Source organism: Salvelinus namaycush, chromosome 16, assembly GCF_016432855.1.
Source record: "Salvelinus namaycush isolate Seneca chromosome 16, SaNama_1.0, whole genome shotgun sequence".
NCBI classification, from domain to species: domain Eukaryota; kingdom Metazoa; phylum Chordata; class Actinopteri; order Salmoniformes; family Salmonidae; genus Salvelinus; species Salvelinus namaycush.
In genome coordinates, this window is record NC_052322.1 from 42,447,925 (window position 1) to 42,465,238 (window position 17,314).

General features: G+C 41.8%; 1 protein-coding gene across 1 annotated transcript; it reads left to right on the forward strand.

The window, feature by feature from the left end:
• The first annotated feature begins 270 nt into the window (after window positions 1-270).
• Window positions 271-810, forward strand: LOC120061686 (aerolysin-like protein). The gene has a single exon (XM_039011580.1). It carries the CDS (start codon window positions 271-273, stop codon window positions 808-810), a length of 540 nt encoding a protein of 179 aa, XP_038867508.1.
• Window positions 811-17,314: the final 16,504 nt, after the last annotated feature.

The window sequence follows — 17,314 nt, forward strand, 5'->3', positions numbered from 1 at the left end:
CAACTGGGGCTGGAGTGAAAACCAACAGGAGGGTAGCTCTCCAGGAACATGGTTAGAGAGCCCTGCCCTAGACTGATGTGTTGCTTGACCTCTAGTTCCTACCATGAGTCATTATATCCCTTGGTTATTGTTTGATCCTTTCATCTTGTTCCTTAATGTTCTTTTGGTGCTTTGAATGTCTGAATCAGATCTCCTTTGAGTTGGGAGGTTTTTAAAATGTATCTGTACAAATTTGTATTTCAGGTTACATGACGCACACACACACTCAACATGGCAACCACACTGCATTTGATCGGTGGTCAAGGAGGCAGTTCATTTCATTTCCATGGCATGGACAACGGTGCCACCCTCAAGAAGATTGGAGTGGCGGTGGAAGGCTCGCAGGTCAAAGCTGTGCGGGCGGAGCTGACCGACGGGAAAGTGGCGACTTTTGGAGATGAGAACACTTTCAATGAGTTTGAGTTCAACCTCGGCGAGCGCATCACAAAGCTGTCGCTGTGGGATAACGGCGCCGGCACACGTCTGGGTGCCATCAAGTTCACGACGAGTGAAAACCGTCAGTTCTTTGAAAAAACGACCAGCTGGCCACTGATTACTGAGTACACCGTAGATGTGGGGTCTGGAATCTGCCTGGTGCTGGAGGGCAGGTCTGGCTTGGCCGTTGAACGTATGGGCTTCCTCTTCATCAACCCCATCAAGTCGTCCGTGCTGACCAACATGGAGTATGCCAACCTGTCCCTCTTCAAACCCCAGGTAAGCTCTTTTATAGATGTGTGTAGACGGCTCAGGAAAACTCTACCGATGCTCTAACATTAACCAGACCCAGAGAGCTGGAGGTGGAGAGAGACATATCTGCACGCTGGACTGTGGGGAGACAACTTCAACAATATAAAAAGCAAGAGCAGGAGAAGAACAGAGCACTAGAGGAGAGGATCAGACTGCTGGAGGAGAGGGTGAGGGGGATGGTGTGTGACAGAGATCAACCCACTAGAGAGGTGGCCACCCCCGCAGAGAAGCCAGCAGAACAGTCCACCTCAGCTCCCGACAAAAGTCTCGACACCACAGCAGAACAGTCCACACCAGACCCTGACCATAGCGTCGACATCACAGCAAAACAGACAAATGAAGAACCCCAAGCCCAGGGGATCTCATCCCCTCTGAGCACCCCCATGTCAGCCACCCTGCCAGGCCTCCTGACAACCCCCCCCCACACCCACTGAGGACATACACAAGACACAGATTGGACTCCTTATAGACTCAAATGGGAAATATATACAAGAAAAAAAACTTTTTCCCAAACAGGTGTCCAAACACCCAGCGCGCCCTAGACCTTCTGTTTGAGGACCAACTAGGATCACCTAGCCACATAATAATACACACAGGCACAAACGACCTGAGAACACAGCAGGAAAGGGGGGCCACAGCACTGAAGGGAGTGATTGAAAATGCTTCTTCTTCTTTCCCCAATGCACAAGTGGTTATCTCCATCCTGCTACCACGAAAAGACTTCCACCCTGCTACCAAACAGCGGGTAACCGCAAGTATTTCCTGTCACTGTGCCTCAAAACCAAATGTTTTCCTGACCCACCACTCCACCCTGGACTTGAACAGCCTCTATGACCAGGTCCACCTATACAAGGCAGCAGTGCCCACCTTCGCACGGACTCTAAAGGACATGGCTCTCAAACGCAGCCCCAACACTTCACACAGGAGCAACAGATTAATTGACACCCTGCCCAGACCAGCGAGACACTCTCCCAGACCTGTGGGATCCCCCCTGGACCTACACATAGAGGACCCACACCGAGAGGACCTACATCCAGACCACAACACCACCAGCCACATACACACCCCCACCCCAACCAATCAACTCACCCCCAAGTCAACCATGCCCACACCCCATTTAGGCCCCCTCAGATCAGACCTATGCCACTCCTGCCCACCCCATGCACCCCACCCCCGTAAAGAGGGCCTCAACATGGAAGTCACACATACGCCCAGGCCGTGAGTAGGAAAACAGGCCCAACACCCACTCTTACACTAGCCCAAGCCAATGGCATATACCAGATGCACAGCAGGCTCTACTCACACATACTGGCCTGAGGCCAAAACACACGACCAACAACATTGCTATCTCATCCTGGAATATCCAAGGCCGGAGGTCATCTGCCTTTGGCCTAAAGAGCAGGAACCTGGACTTCATCAAAGAAATCGGAAATACAGACATTGTCATCCTTCAAGAAACCTGCTATAGTGGAGACAGACCCACTGGTTGCCCTCTAGGTGACAAAGAGCTGGTAGTCCCATCCATCAAACTACCAGGTGTGAAACAGGGAAGGGACTCAGGGGGTATGCTAATTTGGTGTAGAGCAGACCTAACTCACTCCAATATTTGGAACCAAGGACTGATCACCCCAATCCACAAAAGTGGAGACAAACGTGACTCCAATAACTACCGTGGGATATGCGTCAACAGCAACCTTGGGAAAATACTCTGCATTATCATTGACAGCAGACTCGTACATTTCCTCAGTGAAAACAATGTACTGAGTAAATGTCAAATTGGCTTTTTACCAAATTATCATATGGCAGACCACATATTCACCCTGCACACCCTAATTGACAAACACACAAACAGACAAAGGCAAAACTGTCGCATGCATTGTTGATTTCAAAAAAGCCTTCGACCCAATTTGGCATGAGGGTCTGCTATACAAATTGATGGAAAGTGGTTTTGGGGGAAAAACATACGACATGATAAAATCCATGTACACAAACAACAAGTGCACGGTTAAAATAGGCAAAAAACACACACATTTCCTCCCACAGGGCCGTGGGATGAGACAGGGATGCAGCTTAAGCCCCACCCTCTTCAACATATATATCAACGAATTGGCAAGGGCACTAGAAAAGTCTGCAGCACCCGGCCTCACCCTACTAGAATCTGAAGTCAAATGTCTACTGTTTGCTGATGATCTGGTGCTTCTGTCACCAACCAAGGAGGGCCTACAGCAGCACCTAAATCTTCTGCACAGATTCTGCCAGACCTGAGTCCTGACAGTAAATCTCAGTAAGACAAAAATAATGTTATTCCAAAAAAGGTTCAGTCGCCAGGACCACAAATACCAATTCCATCTAGACACCATTACTCTAGAACACATAAAAAATTATACATACCTTGGCCTAAACATCAGCGCCAAAGGTAACTTCTACAAAGCTGTGAACGATCTGAGAGACAAGGCAAGAAGGGCATTCTATGAAATCAAAAGGAACATAAAAATTGACATACCAATTAGGATCTGGCTAAAAATACTTGAATCAGTTATAGAACACATTGCCCTTTAACTTCTACTTGGTACTCATCCCGGATCCGGGAGCATCCTCATCAGTAAAAAGCTGACTAGCATAGCCTAGCATAGCGCCACAAGTAAATACTAGCATATAAATATAATGAAATCACAAGTCCAAGACACCAAATGAAAGATACACATCTTGTGAATCCAGCCATCATTTCCGATTTTTAAAATGTTTTACAGCGAAAACACAATATGTATTTCTATTAGCTAACCACAATAGCAAAAGACTCAACCGCATATTTTCACCATTTTTTTACCGCATAGGTAGCTATCACAAAACCGACCAAATAGAGATATAATTAGTCACTAACCAAGAAACAACTTCATCAGATGACAGTCTTATAACATGTTATACAATAAATCTATGTTTTGTTCGAAAATGTGCATATTTGAGGTATAAAATCATAGTTTTACATTGCAGCTACAATCACCAATAGCACCGAAGCAGCAAGAATAATTACAGAGAGCAACGTGAAATACCTAAATACTCATCATAAAACATTTATGAAAAATACATGGTGTCCAGCCAATATTTCAGATTTTTTAAGTGTTTTACAGCGAAAACACAATATAGCATTATATTAGCTTACCACAATAGCCAAACACACAACCGCATTCATTCACCGCAAAGGTAGCGATCGCAAAAAACCAGCAAAAGATATAAAATTATTCACTAACCTTGACCAACTTCATCAGATGACAGTCCTATAACATCAGGTTATACAGTACACTTATGTTTTGTTCGAAAATGTGCATATTTTGAGCTGAAAACCGTGGTTATACATTGTGAAAATGTAGCAACTTTTTCCCAGAATCTCCGGATATATTTCTGACACTCACCTAATCTGACCAATCAACTCATCATAAACTTTACTAAAAAATACATGTTGGACAGCAAATGAAAGATACACTAGTTCTTAACCTGTTTGGGGTGCAGCCCGACACCGGTACACTTATGACAACATCCAGCTCAAGTGCAGGGCGCGAAATTCAAAAGATATTTTTTTTAAATATTTAACTTTCACACATTAACAAGTCCAATACAGCATATGAAAGGTACACATCTTGTGAATCAAGCCAACATGTCCGATTTTTAAAATGTTTTACAGGGAAGACACAATATGTAAATCTATTAGCTAACCACGTTAGCAAAAGACACCACTTTTCTTACTCCATCAGTTTTTTACTCCATCAGTAGCTATCACAAATTCGACCAAATAAAGATATAAATAGCCACTAACCAAGAAACAACTTCATCAGATGACAGTCTGATAACATATTTATTGTATAGCATATGTTTTGTTAGAAAAATGTGCATATTTCAGGTATAAATCATAGTTTACATTGCAGCTACAGTCAGAAATTGCACCGAAAGCAGACAGAAAAATTACAGACACCAACGCCAAATAACTAAATACTCATCATAAAACATTTCTGAAAAATACATAGTGTACAGCAATTGAAAGACAGGCATCTTGTGATTCCAGACAATATTTCCAATTTATCAAGTGTTTTACAGCGAAAACACAATATAGCGTTATATTAGCGTAGCCACAATAGCCAGAAACACTTGGGCGCCGACGACCAGTTCACATGCACGACAGATATTAGAAATAGCATCATAAAATGTTTCTTACTTTTGGTGATCTTCCGTCAGAATGTTGGACAAGGTGTCCTTTGTCCAGAACAGTCGTTGTTTGGATCTGGAACGGCAAATTTCCCTCTTGATTTAGCATGGGCACTTGCCAAGTGGCACGGATCTCTCTAACGTCAACAAAGTCAGAGAACGGAACACGGCAAAACTCCCGAAAAAATTTCAATAATCTGATTAAACTATATTGAAAAAACATACTTTACGATGATATGGTCACATGTATCAAATAAAATCTAAACCGGAGATGTTAGTCGTCCATAACGACAGCTAAACAGAAGGCAAATCCATGTCCTCTTTCGCGCGCTCCAGAAACAGGAAATGGACGGTCACGTCATACAAAGAGCTTTAATTCCACCTCAGACCAAGATAAACACGAAATTTCTTCTCTCACCACCTCTTGACAACCAGGGGAAGGTGTATGAAGTGTACGTAGACTCTTACGTATCATGCCCATGTATAGGCAGGAAGTTGAACAGAGCATCGATTTCTGACATTCCACTTCCTGGTCAGGAAATGTGCTGCAGAATGAGTTCTGTTTCACTCAGAGAAATAATTCAAACGGTTTTAGAAACTAGAGAGTGTTTTCTATCCAATAGTAATAATAATATGCATATTGTACGAGCAAGAATTGAGTACGAGGCCGTTTGAAATGGGCACGATTTAACTGGCTACTCAATACTGCCCCTTGCAGCCATAAGAAGTTAATGCAATCGCCGTGTTAGATTTTTTAAAATAACTTTACCATAACAAACAGCTTACGTTATAGCGAGACAGCGCCCGCAATAAGGACGGAAAATAGAACTAAACATTTTCCACAGAAATACGAAATAACATCATAAATGGTTCCTACTTTTGCTGAGCTTCCATCAGAATCTTGTACAAGGAGTCCTTGGTCCAGAATAATCGTTGTTTCGTTTTAGAATGTCCTCTTCTCCTGTCGAATTAGCAACCATAGCTAGCCATGTGGCGCAAACGTGCCCAACTTCACCTCACGCAAAGAAAAGAAAATTCCAAAACTCGCAATTAACGTTCAATAAACTGATACAATTCGGTTGAAAAAAACTACTTTATAATGTTTTTATCACATCTATCAAATAAAATCAGAGACGGAGATATCTACCGTGTATACCGAAAGCTTTTCAGAAGCCAATGCTGATGTCCTTCCCGCGCCTTCGAAGACAATTAAATAGTGGTCATGTCATTCCAAGAGCTCTTGTTCGACCTCAGATCAAGCTAGACAGCCCATTCCACCTCCCACTGCCTGTTGACATCTAGTGGAAGGCGTATGAAGTGCATGTATATCCATAGATTTCAAGCAAATTAATAGGAAGGCCCTGGAACAGAGACTCGATTTCAGATTTTTCACTTCCTGTCAGGAAGTTTGCTGCAAAATGAGTTCTGTTTTACTCACAGATATAATTCAAACGGTTTTAGAAACTATCTATTCTATCTATTTACAAAGTGAAAACAGCGCCCCCCTATTGAGAAAAGGTTTTAAGGTTGTGAGGTCTGGGGTCCGCTCACTATCCAAGAATTCACAAAATGGGACAAACACCAAAATGAGACTCTGCATTCAGAATTCTGCAAAAATATCTTCCGTGTACAACGTAAAAGATCAAATAATGCACGCAGAGCAGAATTAGGCCGATACCCGCTAATTATCAAAATCCAGATAAGAGCTGTTAAGTTCTACAACCACCTAAAAGGAAGCGATTCCCAAACCTTCCATAACAAAGCCATCACCTACAGAGAGATGAACCTGGAGAAGAGTCCTCTAAGCAAGCTGGTCCTGGGGCTCTGTTCACAAACACAAACACACCCCACAGAGCCCCAGGACAGCAACACAATTAGACCCAACCAAATCATGAGAAAACAAAAAGATAATTACTTGACACATTGGAAAGAATTAACAAAAAAAACTGAACAAACTAGAATGCTATTTGGCCCTAAACAGAGAGTACACAGTGACAGAATACCTGACCACTGTGACTGACCAAAACTTAAGGAAAGCTTTGACTATCTACAGACTCAGTGAGCATAGCCTTGCTATTGAGAAAGGTCGACGTAGGCAGACCTGGCTCTCAAGAGAAGACAGGCTATGTGCACACTGCCCACAAGATGAGGTGGAAACTGAGCTGCACTTCCTAACCTCCTGCCAAATGTATGACCATATTAGAGACACATACTGTATTTCCCTCAGATTACACAGATACACAAAGAATTTGAAAACAAACCCGATTTTGATACACTCCCATATCTACTGAGTGAAATACCACAGTGTACCATCACAGCAGCACGATTTGTTACCTGTTGCCACAAGAAAAGGGCAACCAGTGAAAAACAAACACCATTGTAAATACAACCCTTATTTATGTTTATTTATTTTCCCTTTTGTACTTAACCATTTGCACGTCGTTACAACACTGTATATATACATAATATGACATTTGAAATGTCTTTATTCTTTTGGAACTTATGTTCATTTTTCTTGTTTATTTCACTTTTGTATATTATCTACTTCACTTGCTTTGGCAATGTTAACATATGTTTCAGAGAGAGAGAGAGAGAGAGAGAGAGAGAGAGAGAGAGAGAGAGAGAGAGAGAGAGAGAGAGAGAGAGAGAGAGAGAGAGAGAGAGAGAGAGAGAGAGAGAGAGAGAGAGAGAGAGAGAGAGAGAGAGAGAGAGAGAGAGAGAGAGAGAGAGAGAGAGAGAGAGAGAGAGAAGAGAGAGAGTGTACAACAGTACAACAGCGGTTAAGAAAAATACTAAAATAATGATTTTCCAGAGAAGATCCAGATCTCAGGGAATTAGACCAAAGTTCTCAATTGGTACAAAATATATAGAGTACTGCACACACTACAATTACTTAGGTTTAAAAATAAGCTCAACTGGACACCTTAATGAGGCAGTGAATGAACTGAGAGAGAAAGCACGCAGGGCATTCTACGCAATTAAAAAGCAAATTCAAATTGAAATACCTATTAAAATTTGTCTAAAACTAATTGAATATGTCATTGAACCAATTGCACTTTATGGCAGCGAGGTGTGGGGTCCACTTGCAAAACAAGATTTCATCAAATGGGACAAACATCCCATTGAAACCCTGCATGCAGAGTTCTGTAAGATTCTCCTACATGTCCAGAGGAAAACTACAAACAATGCATGCAGGGCAGAATTAGGCAAATATCCACTAATAATAAAAACTCAAAAAAGAGCAATTAAGTTTTGGAAACATCTAAAATACAGTGACCCCCTCTCATATCACTACCAAGCCCTGCAATACCAAGAGCTGAGCAAAGAAAAGAGTCCCCTCATCCAGCTGGTCCTGGGGCTGAGTTCACAAACCTGTTCTACTAACACACTGAAGCCTCAGGACCAGAACATCCAATCAATCAGAATAAACCAAATTACAACACAGTCAAAACAAAACTACATTGCTTATTGGGAAACACAAGCACAAGCACAGAGCAAAATGCAGTGCTATCTGGCCCTAAATCGACAGTACACCGTGGCTAACTATTTGACTATGGTTACTGATCAAAACCTTAGAAAAACCTTGACAAAGTACAGGCTCAGTGAACACAGCCTTGCCATTGAGAAGGGTAGACACAGGAAAACCTGGCTCCCTGTAGAGGAAAGGCTGTGCAACCACTGCACAACAGCAGAACCTGAGACGGAGCTGCATTTCCTGACAAAATGTCAAAAATATAAAACAATTAGAGAGTGTCATTTCCCCAAATTTGAAACTCTTATTCAAGGTTTCAAAGACCTCTCTGATGAGGATAGGCTACCAGTCCTGTTGGGGGAGGACGCAGAGAGCTGTGGGTTGGCAGCGCACTACATTGCTGCCTGCCATAAGTTGAGGGACAGTGTCTGACAGACCAATCAACCTGCACATGTCCTCTACTGTATGCTTATTGTTATTGTTGAATGTATGGTTATTTTGACCCTTGGTTATTGTTGTTACTGTTGTCCCGTTGACCATTTTGATTCTCATTTTTATATTGTAAATAAGCTTTGGCAATATGTACATTGTTACGTCATGCCAATAAAGCAAATTGAATTGAATTGAATTGAATTGAGAGAGAGAGAGAGAGAGAGAGAGAGAGAGAGAGAGAGAGAGAGAGAGAGAGAGAGAGAGAGAGAGAGAGACAGAGAGAGAGACAGAGACAGAGACAGAGACAGAGACAGAGACAGAGACAGAGACAGAGACAGAGACAGAATCAGCAAAAATGGGTGGTAGTCATACCTGTGACCAAAATGATCCACTCTGGGAGACTGGGACGTCGGCAAAATAACTCCTAGCTAGTTCCTCAGTGCCTGTTCTAACTCGTCATGCTGAGGCTACAGTCAGAGTAGAGGGTCACTGGGTAATTTAACACAACGTGGCATAGGAAGAATTACAACAGATAGGATGGTTGTAATGCAGACGGTTGGGGCTGGTGATGACAGACTAGATCTTATTTTCAGAGCCATCTGTTTCATGTAGTGTCTCATCTCTGTCAATATTAGTTAGCTTACCACCGAGATGGAGGGAAGAGAGGGAGAGCGATGGAGAAGTTTAGCTACCTACCCACAGTTTTCGGCTGTCTACACTTCTCACTGATACTAGAAAAACATTTAGTAACCCGGCTAACACAGTGGGCTACTCTACCCATACATTTTCCGTGGAATGTTCTTTCCCTGCAATGGTTACTGTAGGTCTGATACTATTCAACACCCCCCAAAAAACATGGATGGATGTTGTTCATAAGTACTGTTAATCAATAACTTTTGTCAGCCTTCAATTCTCATGGTGAAGTCACTTTTATGCTCATACTCACTTGTTGAGTTGTGCGAGTGAGTGGCTTCCATGGCTAGCAGTGAACTCTCCATGGCTAGCCACTCCCCAGACCGCCATGGTTTGGTGGGTCATTCACCCCGACCTCCCCCATTTCAATCTCTCCCTCCAGACTCTCTTCCCCCTGTGCTTTCAATAGCTACCTGTGTCACCAGATTGATTAAAACAAACAGCGGCCCTATTTTGGTATCTAATCCAATAGTGCTCTGTTTCAAAATATTTGGTATGAGTTTGAAAGTGAAGATTTCTGGGGTTGACCACAGTTATTTTGGGGTGAAGTGGGGTTGGAGGTATCGACTAGGAGACTAGTGTTAATTGTTATGTTGATGTTGGGGCATGTCAGGCCCTGCCAGATCAGCACTCCCTCTTTTACCTGTAGTGTCCATGTGTGTCTGTCTCTCTCTCTCTCTGTACTAATCTTCATGGAGTCCAACACCAATTAACAAGACATTACAAACAACCACAAATCAACACTTCACAAACATTCAACAAGTAGACAATACAGACAATTAAAATAGCTGACAGGAAACACATTTAACATTCAGTTGATGCTTTCTACTTCCTGTCCAGTCATATGGTCTATCGCATTAAATGTTATTTAATTTTTTTCTTGAAGGTGGATTTACTTTTTGCCTGAGAAATATGGATTGGTAAAGAGTTTCATTTAGCTTTGGCCCTATATAAAACTGTAGATTTAAGGCGATTTGTCCTTGGCTTGGTTTGTCTTAGCTGCCCTGAATTTGCCTGTCTGGTTTGGTGGTTATGCGTGTTCCTAGTACAGTGGCTTGCGAAAGTATTCACCCCCCCTTGGCATTTTTCCTATTTTGTTGACTTACAATCTGGAATTAAAATGTATTTTTTGGGGGTTTGTATCATTTGATTTACACAACATGTCTACCACTTTGAAGATGCAAAATATTTTTTATTGTGAAACAAACAAATGTTATTTAATTTTTTTCTTGAAGGTGGATTTACTTTTTGCCTGAGAAATATGGATTGGTAAAGAGTTTCATTTAGCTTTGGCTCTATATAAAACTGTAGATTGGCCCCCTTGGCATTTTTCCTATTTTGTTGACTTACAATCTGGAATTAAAATGTATTTTTTGGGGGTTTGTATCATTTGATTTACACAACATGTCTACCACTTTGAAGATGCAACATATTTTTTATTGTGAAGCAAACAAGAAATAAGACAAACTGAAAACTTGAGGGTGCATAACTATTCATCCCGCCAAAGTCAATACTTTGTTGAGCCACCTTTTGCAGCAATTACAGATGCAAGTCTCTTGGGGTATGTCTCTATAAGTTTGACACATCTATCCACTGGGATTTTTGCCCATTCGTCAAGGCAAAACTGCTCCAGCTCCAAGTTGGATGGGTTCAGCTGGTGTACAGCAATCTTTAAGTCATACCACAGATTCTCAATTGGATTGAGGTCTGGGCTTTGACTAGGCCATTCCAAGACATTTAAATGTTTCCCCATAAACCACTCGAGTGTTGCTTTAGCAGTATGCTTAGGGTCATTGTCCTGCTGGAAGGTGAACCTCCGTGCCAGTCTCAAATCTCTGGAAGACTGAAACAGGTTTCCCTAAAGAATTTACCTGTATTTAAAGCCATCCATCATTCCTTCAATTCTGACCAGTTTCCCAGTCCCTGTCGATGAAAAACATCCCCAAAGCATGATGCTGCCACCACCATGCATCCCTGTGAGGATGGGGTTATCGGGGTGATGAGAGGTGTTGGGTTTGCGCCAGACATAGCGTTTTCCTTGATGGCCTAAAAACTCAATTTTCATCTCAACTGACCAGAGTACGTCCTTCCATATGTTTGGGGAGTCGCCCACATGCCTTTTGACGAACACTAAACGTGTTTGCTTATTTTTTTCTGAAATAGTACAGATCTGGCTTTAGAATCCTAGCTTTTCTGTCTTCAAGGAGGCGTGATTGTAAAAGATAAGGAACACAGAGGATGGTACCGCCCCTATTGCTGTTATCAGTAACAGAGACATTAGCTACGCCCTGATCAACCTATACTCCTGTGATCAATCATGAAGAACCGATAGAGCAGATAGATGACAGGAGAGAGGGGGGGATGATGGAGGAAGAGAACCAAGTGTTAATTCTTAAACATGATCACTTTGTAATAGTACTTTTAATCAACAAATGCATAAATGGAAAGAGTAGTTTGGAATATCTGACATTTATTGACTCAGTAATCATTTGAACTGTCTTGGTGAGAGGAAGTAGGTTGTTGCTGAGAAGGTTTTAACAGCCTTGTTCAGTGGCAGAAAGACAGCTTGGGGATTCAATCCACCAACCTTTTGCTTACTGGCCCAATGCTCTAACCACTAGGCTACCTGCCACTCCTAGATAAACAACTACCATGTAGATGTTGCCTTGTGTTTTAGGGTATTGTCCTCCTGAAAGGTGAATTCATCTCCAAATGTCTGTTGGAAAGCAGACTGAACCAGGTTTTCCTCTAGGATTTTGCTTGTGCTTACAGCTGTATTCCGTTTATTTTTATCCTAAAAAACTTCCTAGTCCTTGTCGATGACAAGCATACACATAACATGACGCAGCCACCACCGCGATCGAAAATATGTAGAGGGATACTCAGTGATGTGTTGTGTTGGATTTGACCCAAACATAAGGCAGGACAAAAAGTTAATTTCTTTGCCACAATTTTTGCAGTATCACTTTAGTTTCTTGTTGCAAACATGATGCGTGTTTTGGAATCTTTGTATTCTGTACAGACTTCCTTCTTTTCACTCTTTCATTTATTTTGGTATTGTGGAGCAAATACAATGTTGTTTATCCATCGTCAGTTTTCTCATATCACAACCATAAACTCTGTAACTATTTTAACTTCTTTGTGATAGGGGGCAGCATTTTCACTTTTGGATGAATTGCGTGCCCATAGTGAACTGCCTCCTGCTCTGTCCCAGATGCTAATATATGCATATTGTTATTACTATTGGATATAAAACACTCTGAAGTTTCGAAAACTGTTTGAATGATGTCTGTGAGTAAAACAGAACTCATATGGCAGGCAAAAACCTGAGAAATATTCCAAACAGGAAGTGAGAATTCTGAGGCTGGTCGATGTTCAACTCATCGCCTTTTCAATTCCCTGTAAGATATGGATCTGTTTGTACTTCCTACGCCTTCCACTAGATGTCAACAGTCTGTAGAACATGGAATGAAGCCTCTAGTGTGATGTTGAGCCGGATGGGTGGTGTTTCAGTCAGTGGTCTGGCAGAATGCCAGTTCCTGGTCACACGCGTTCCAAACGATATCGTCTTGCTTTCCATAACTTCTAGAAACACAAAGGAATTCTCCGGTTGGAACGTTATTGGATAGTTATCATAACAACATCCTGAAGATTGATTTTCTACTTAGTTTGACCTGTTTATTCGACCTGTTATATAACTTTTTGAAGTTTCCGTCCGAGTTTGCCTGCATCTGCGTGAGCGTTTGTACATGTGCACTAAACATGCTAGCAAAAGTAGCTACTTAGACATAAGTAATGGACATTATCGAACAAAACACCGATTTATTGTGGAACTGGGATTCCTGGGAGTGCTTTCTGATGAAGATTATCAAAGGTAAGGGAATATTTATGATGTAATTTCATATTTCTGTTGATTCCAACATGGCGGAGAAATGTTGTTATTTTTGAGCGCAGTCTCAGATTATTGCATGGTGTGCTTTTTATCTGAATATCCTTTTGAGCAAGGTGAAGTTATTAATTAGGCGTTGGATGGTGTATCAATAAACCCAGTCACTACAAAGTAACAGGTGTCCTTCCTAACTTAGTTTCTTAAGAGTAAGGAAACTGCTCAGGGATTTCACCATGAGGCCAATCGTGACTTTAAGACCACCAAGGAGAAAAGAGGCATTGCTGAAACTCATTCATATGCTTGCAGTGTAGAAAAGGGGGGTGAATGTGGGGGGGGGGACTAAAATCAAAGAGAGAGCAGATGACATCATGGACTTGGTGTAAAAGAACATTGTCTGCATCGTTAACCTGAAGAAAGGGATTGATTTCAATCCTGAAGAAGTAAATACTCTGAAGCAGCAGAACGCAACAATGAATACTCAGGTTGCAAAGCAGGAGAAGAAACTCACTGAAAATGGAGTCAAAGGTATAACGAGACTGAGCGATACAGTCGGAGATGGACTCTACGAATTGACGGAATCGCAAAAAGATCTGACGAGAACACAAAGCAAAAGTGAAGGACATTTGCAGGGCAATAGTCCCGGAGGACGAGCAGAATATTGATGCAGGTTCCTGGATGTGGTGCACTGCCTGGGTAGGCTGAGAGATGGGGAGAACCACCTCATCAAATCAAAGTTTATTTGTCACATGCGCCGAATACAACAGGTGTAGACCTTACAGTGAAATGCTTACTTACAGGCTCTAACCAATAGTGCGAAACAAAGGTGTGCGTGTTTGTGTGTGTGTGTGTAGGTAAGTAAAGAAATAAAACAACAGTAAAAAGACATTTGAAAATCACAGTAGCAAGGCAATTGTTGGTTTCGTTTTTCTGTGCTCCGTTTTATTACTTAACAAATAAGGAACTCTCAAAATGTGCACTTATAAATCATAACCATTTTAATCAAAATACAGCTGTAGACAGAAGTCAAAGATCAAACATCACACATACAACTGATGTCTCTCCTGAGTTCTGCCTCATAGGAAAAGTCCAAGTTGCTTTTATCATGCATGTCGTCAACCCCCTGTGATGTCATTACCTGCTACTCCTCAGACAAGCCCATGCATACACAACTGTACAAACCTGCAAGAAATATAATAGTTCCAGTGTTTTCTAAGGCCTCAGGAGTAAAAGCCACTCCCCCAAGTTGATTTATAGAGGTATGTCTGACTAGCCTCTTATCTCTTCTACTCCCCTACAGAGCTCTATGTTTATGTTTGAAATGCTATTTCACAGACGCCCCCCCCCCCCCCCCCCATTTCTTTATAAGAGGCACAGACTTAAAGACTGTGGAACAATTCTAAATCCTTACAATGAATATATATATTGTTAATCTGTAGTCTAGAACCCTATAAATGTAGAGGAGGAGGGGTCCCATAGCCCTTCCCCTTCAATTAATACAACATATTATAATCAATTATTATAATACATTAAACGTTTGGTGCAGCCCCTAACGTGACCCCAATTTGACCCCGTCACTATATACAGCCACCAGTTAGTCAGGCTTATTGAGGTAGTATGTACATGTAGGTATGGTTAAAGTGACTATCTATATATGATGAACAGAGAGTAGCAGTAGCGTAAAAAGAGGGGTTGGCGGGTGGTGGGACGCAATGCAGATAGCCCGGTTGGCCAATGAGCGGGAGCACTGGTTGGTCAGCCCATTTAAAAAAAAAAATGTATTTCACCTTTATTTAACCAGGTAGGCAAGTTGAGAACATGTTCTCATTTACAATTGCGACCTGGCCAAGATAAAACAAAGCAGTTCGACACATACAACAACACAGAGTTACACACAGAGTAAAACAAACATACAGTCAATAATACAGTAGAAAAATAAGTCTATATACAATGTGAGCAAGTGAGGTGAGATAAGGGAGGTGAAGGCAAAAAAAGGCCATGGTGGCGAAGTAAATACAATATAGCAAGTAACACACTGGAATGGTTGATTTGCAGTGGAAGAATGTGCAAAGTAGAGATATAAATAATGGGGTGCAAAGGAGCAAAATAAATAAATAAATACAGTGGATACAGGGAAAGAGGTAGTTGTTTGGGCTAAATTATAGATGGGCTATGTACAGGTGCAGTAATCTATGAGCTGCTCTGACAGCTGGTGCTTAAAGCTAGTGAGGGAGATAAGTGTTTCCAGTTTCAGAGATTTTTGTAGTTCGTTCCAGTCATTGGCAGCAGAGAACTGGAAGGAGAACCTTTTGAGGATCTCAGGACCCATGCCAAATCTTTTTAGTTTCCTGAGGGGAATAGGCTTTGTCGTGCCCTCTTCATGACTGTCTTGGTGTGTCAGGACCATTCTAGTTTGTTGTTGATGTGGACATGTGCTTGAAATTCACTACTCAACAGATAATTGTATGTGTGGGATACAGAGATGGGGTAGTAATTCAAAAATCATGTTAACCAGCATTGTTTAAACCTCTACCGCTTCTCTCTCCCGTATCCGGGATCCCCCCCATCAAAAAAGCTGACTAGCATAGCCTAGCCTAACGCCACAGGGATATCATATAATATAATTTCATGAAATCACAAGTCCAACACAGCAAATGAAAGATAAACATCTTGTGAATCCAGCCATCATTTCCGATTATTAAAATGTTTTACAGCGAAAACACAATATGTATTTCTATTAGCTAACCACAATAGCAAAAGACTCAACCGCATATTTTCACCATTTTTCAACCGCATAGGTAGCTATCACAAAACCGACCAAATAGAGATATAATTAGTCACTAACCAAGAAACAACTTCATCAGATGACAGTCTTATAACATGTTATACAATAAATCTATGTTTTGTTCGAAAAATGTGCATATTTGAGGTATAAATCATACACTGCTCAAAAAAATAAAGGGAACACTTAAACAACACAATGTAACTCCAAGTCAATCACACTTCTGTGAAATCAAACTGTCCACTTAGGAAGCAACACTGATTGACAATACATTTCACATGCTGTTGTGCAAATGGAATAGACAAAAGGTGGAAATTATAGGCAATTAGCAAGACACCCCCAATAAAGGAATGGTTCTGCAGGTGGTGACCACAGACCACTTCTCAGTTCCTATGCTTCCTGGCTGATGTTTTGGTCACTTTTGAATGCTGCCGGTGCTTTCACTCTAGTGGTAGCATGAGACGGAGTCTACAACCCACACAAGTGGCTCAGGTAGTGCAGTTCATCCAGGATGGCACATCAATGCGAGCTGTGGCAAAAAGGTTTGCTGTGTCTGTCAGCGTAGTGTCCAGAGCATGGAGGCGCTACCAGGAGACAGGCCAGTACATCAGGAGACGTGGAGGAGGCCGTAGGAGGGCAACAACCCAGCAGCAGGACCGCTACCTCCACCTTTGTGCAAGGAGGTGCACTGCCAGAGCCCTGCAAAATGACCTCCAGCAGGCCACAAATGTGCATGTGTCAGCATATGGTCTCACAAGGGGTCACAAGGGGAATACATAGCCAAAAAATACATGTTGTACAGCAAATGAAAGATACACTAGTTCTTAATGCAATCGCCGTGTTAGATTTAAAAAAATAACTTTATAGCGAGACAGCGCCTGCAATGAGGGCGGAAAATAGAACTAAACATTTTCCACAGAAATACGAAATAACATCATAAATGGTTCCTACTTTTGCTGAGCTTCCATCATAATCTTGTACAAGGAGTCCTTTGTCCAGAATAAATCGTTGTTTGGTTTTAGAATGTCCTCTTCTCCTGTCGAATTAGCAACCTTAGCTAGCCAAG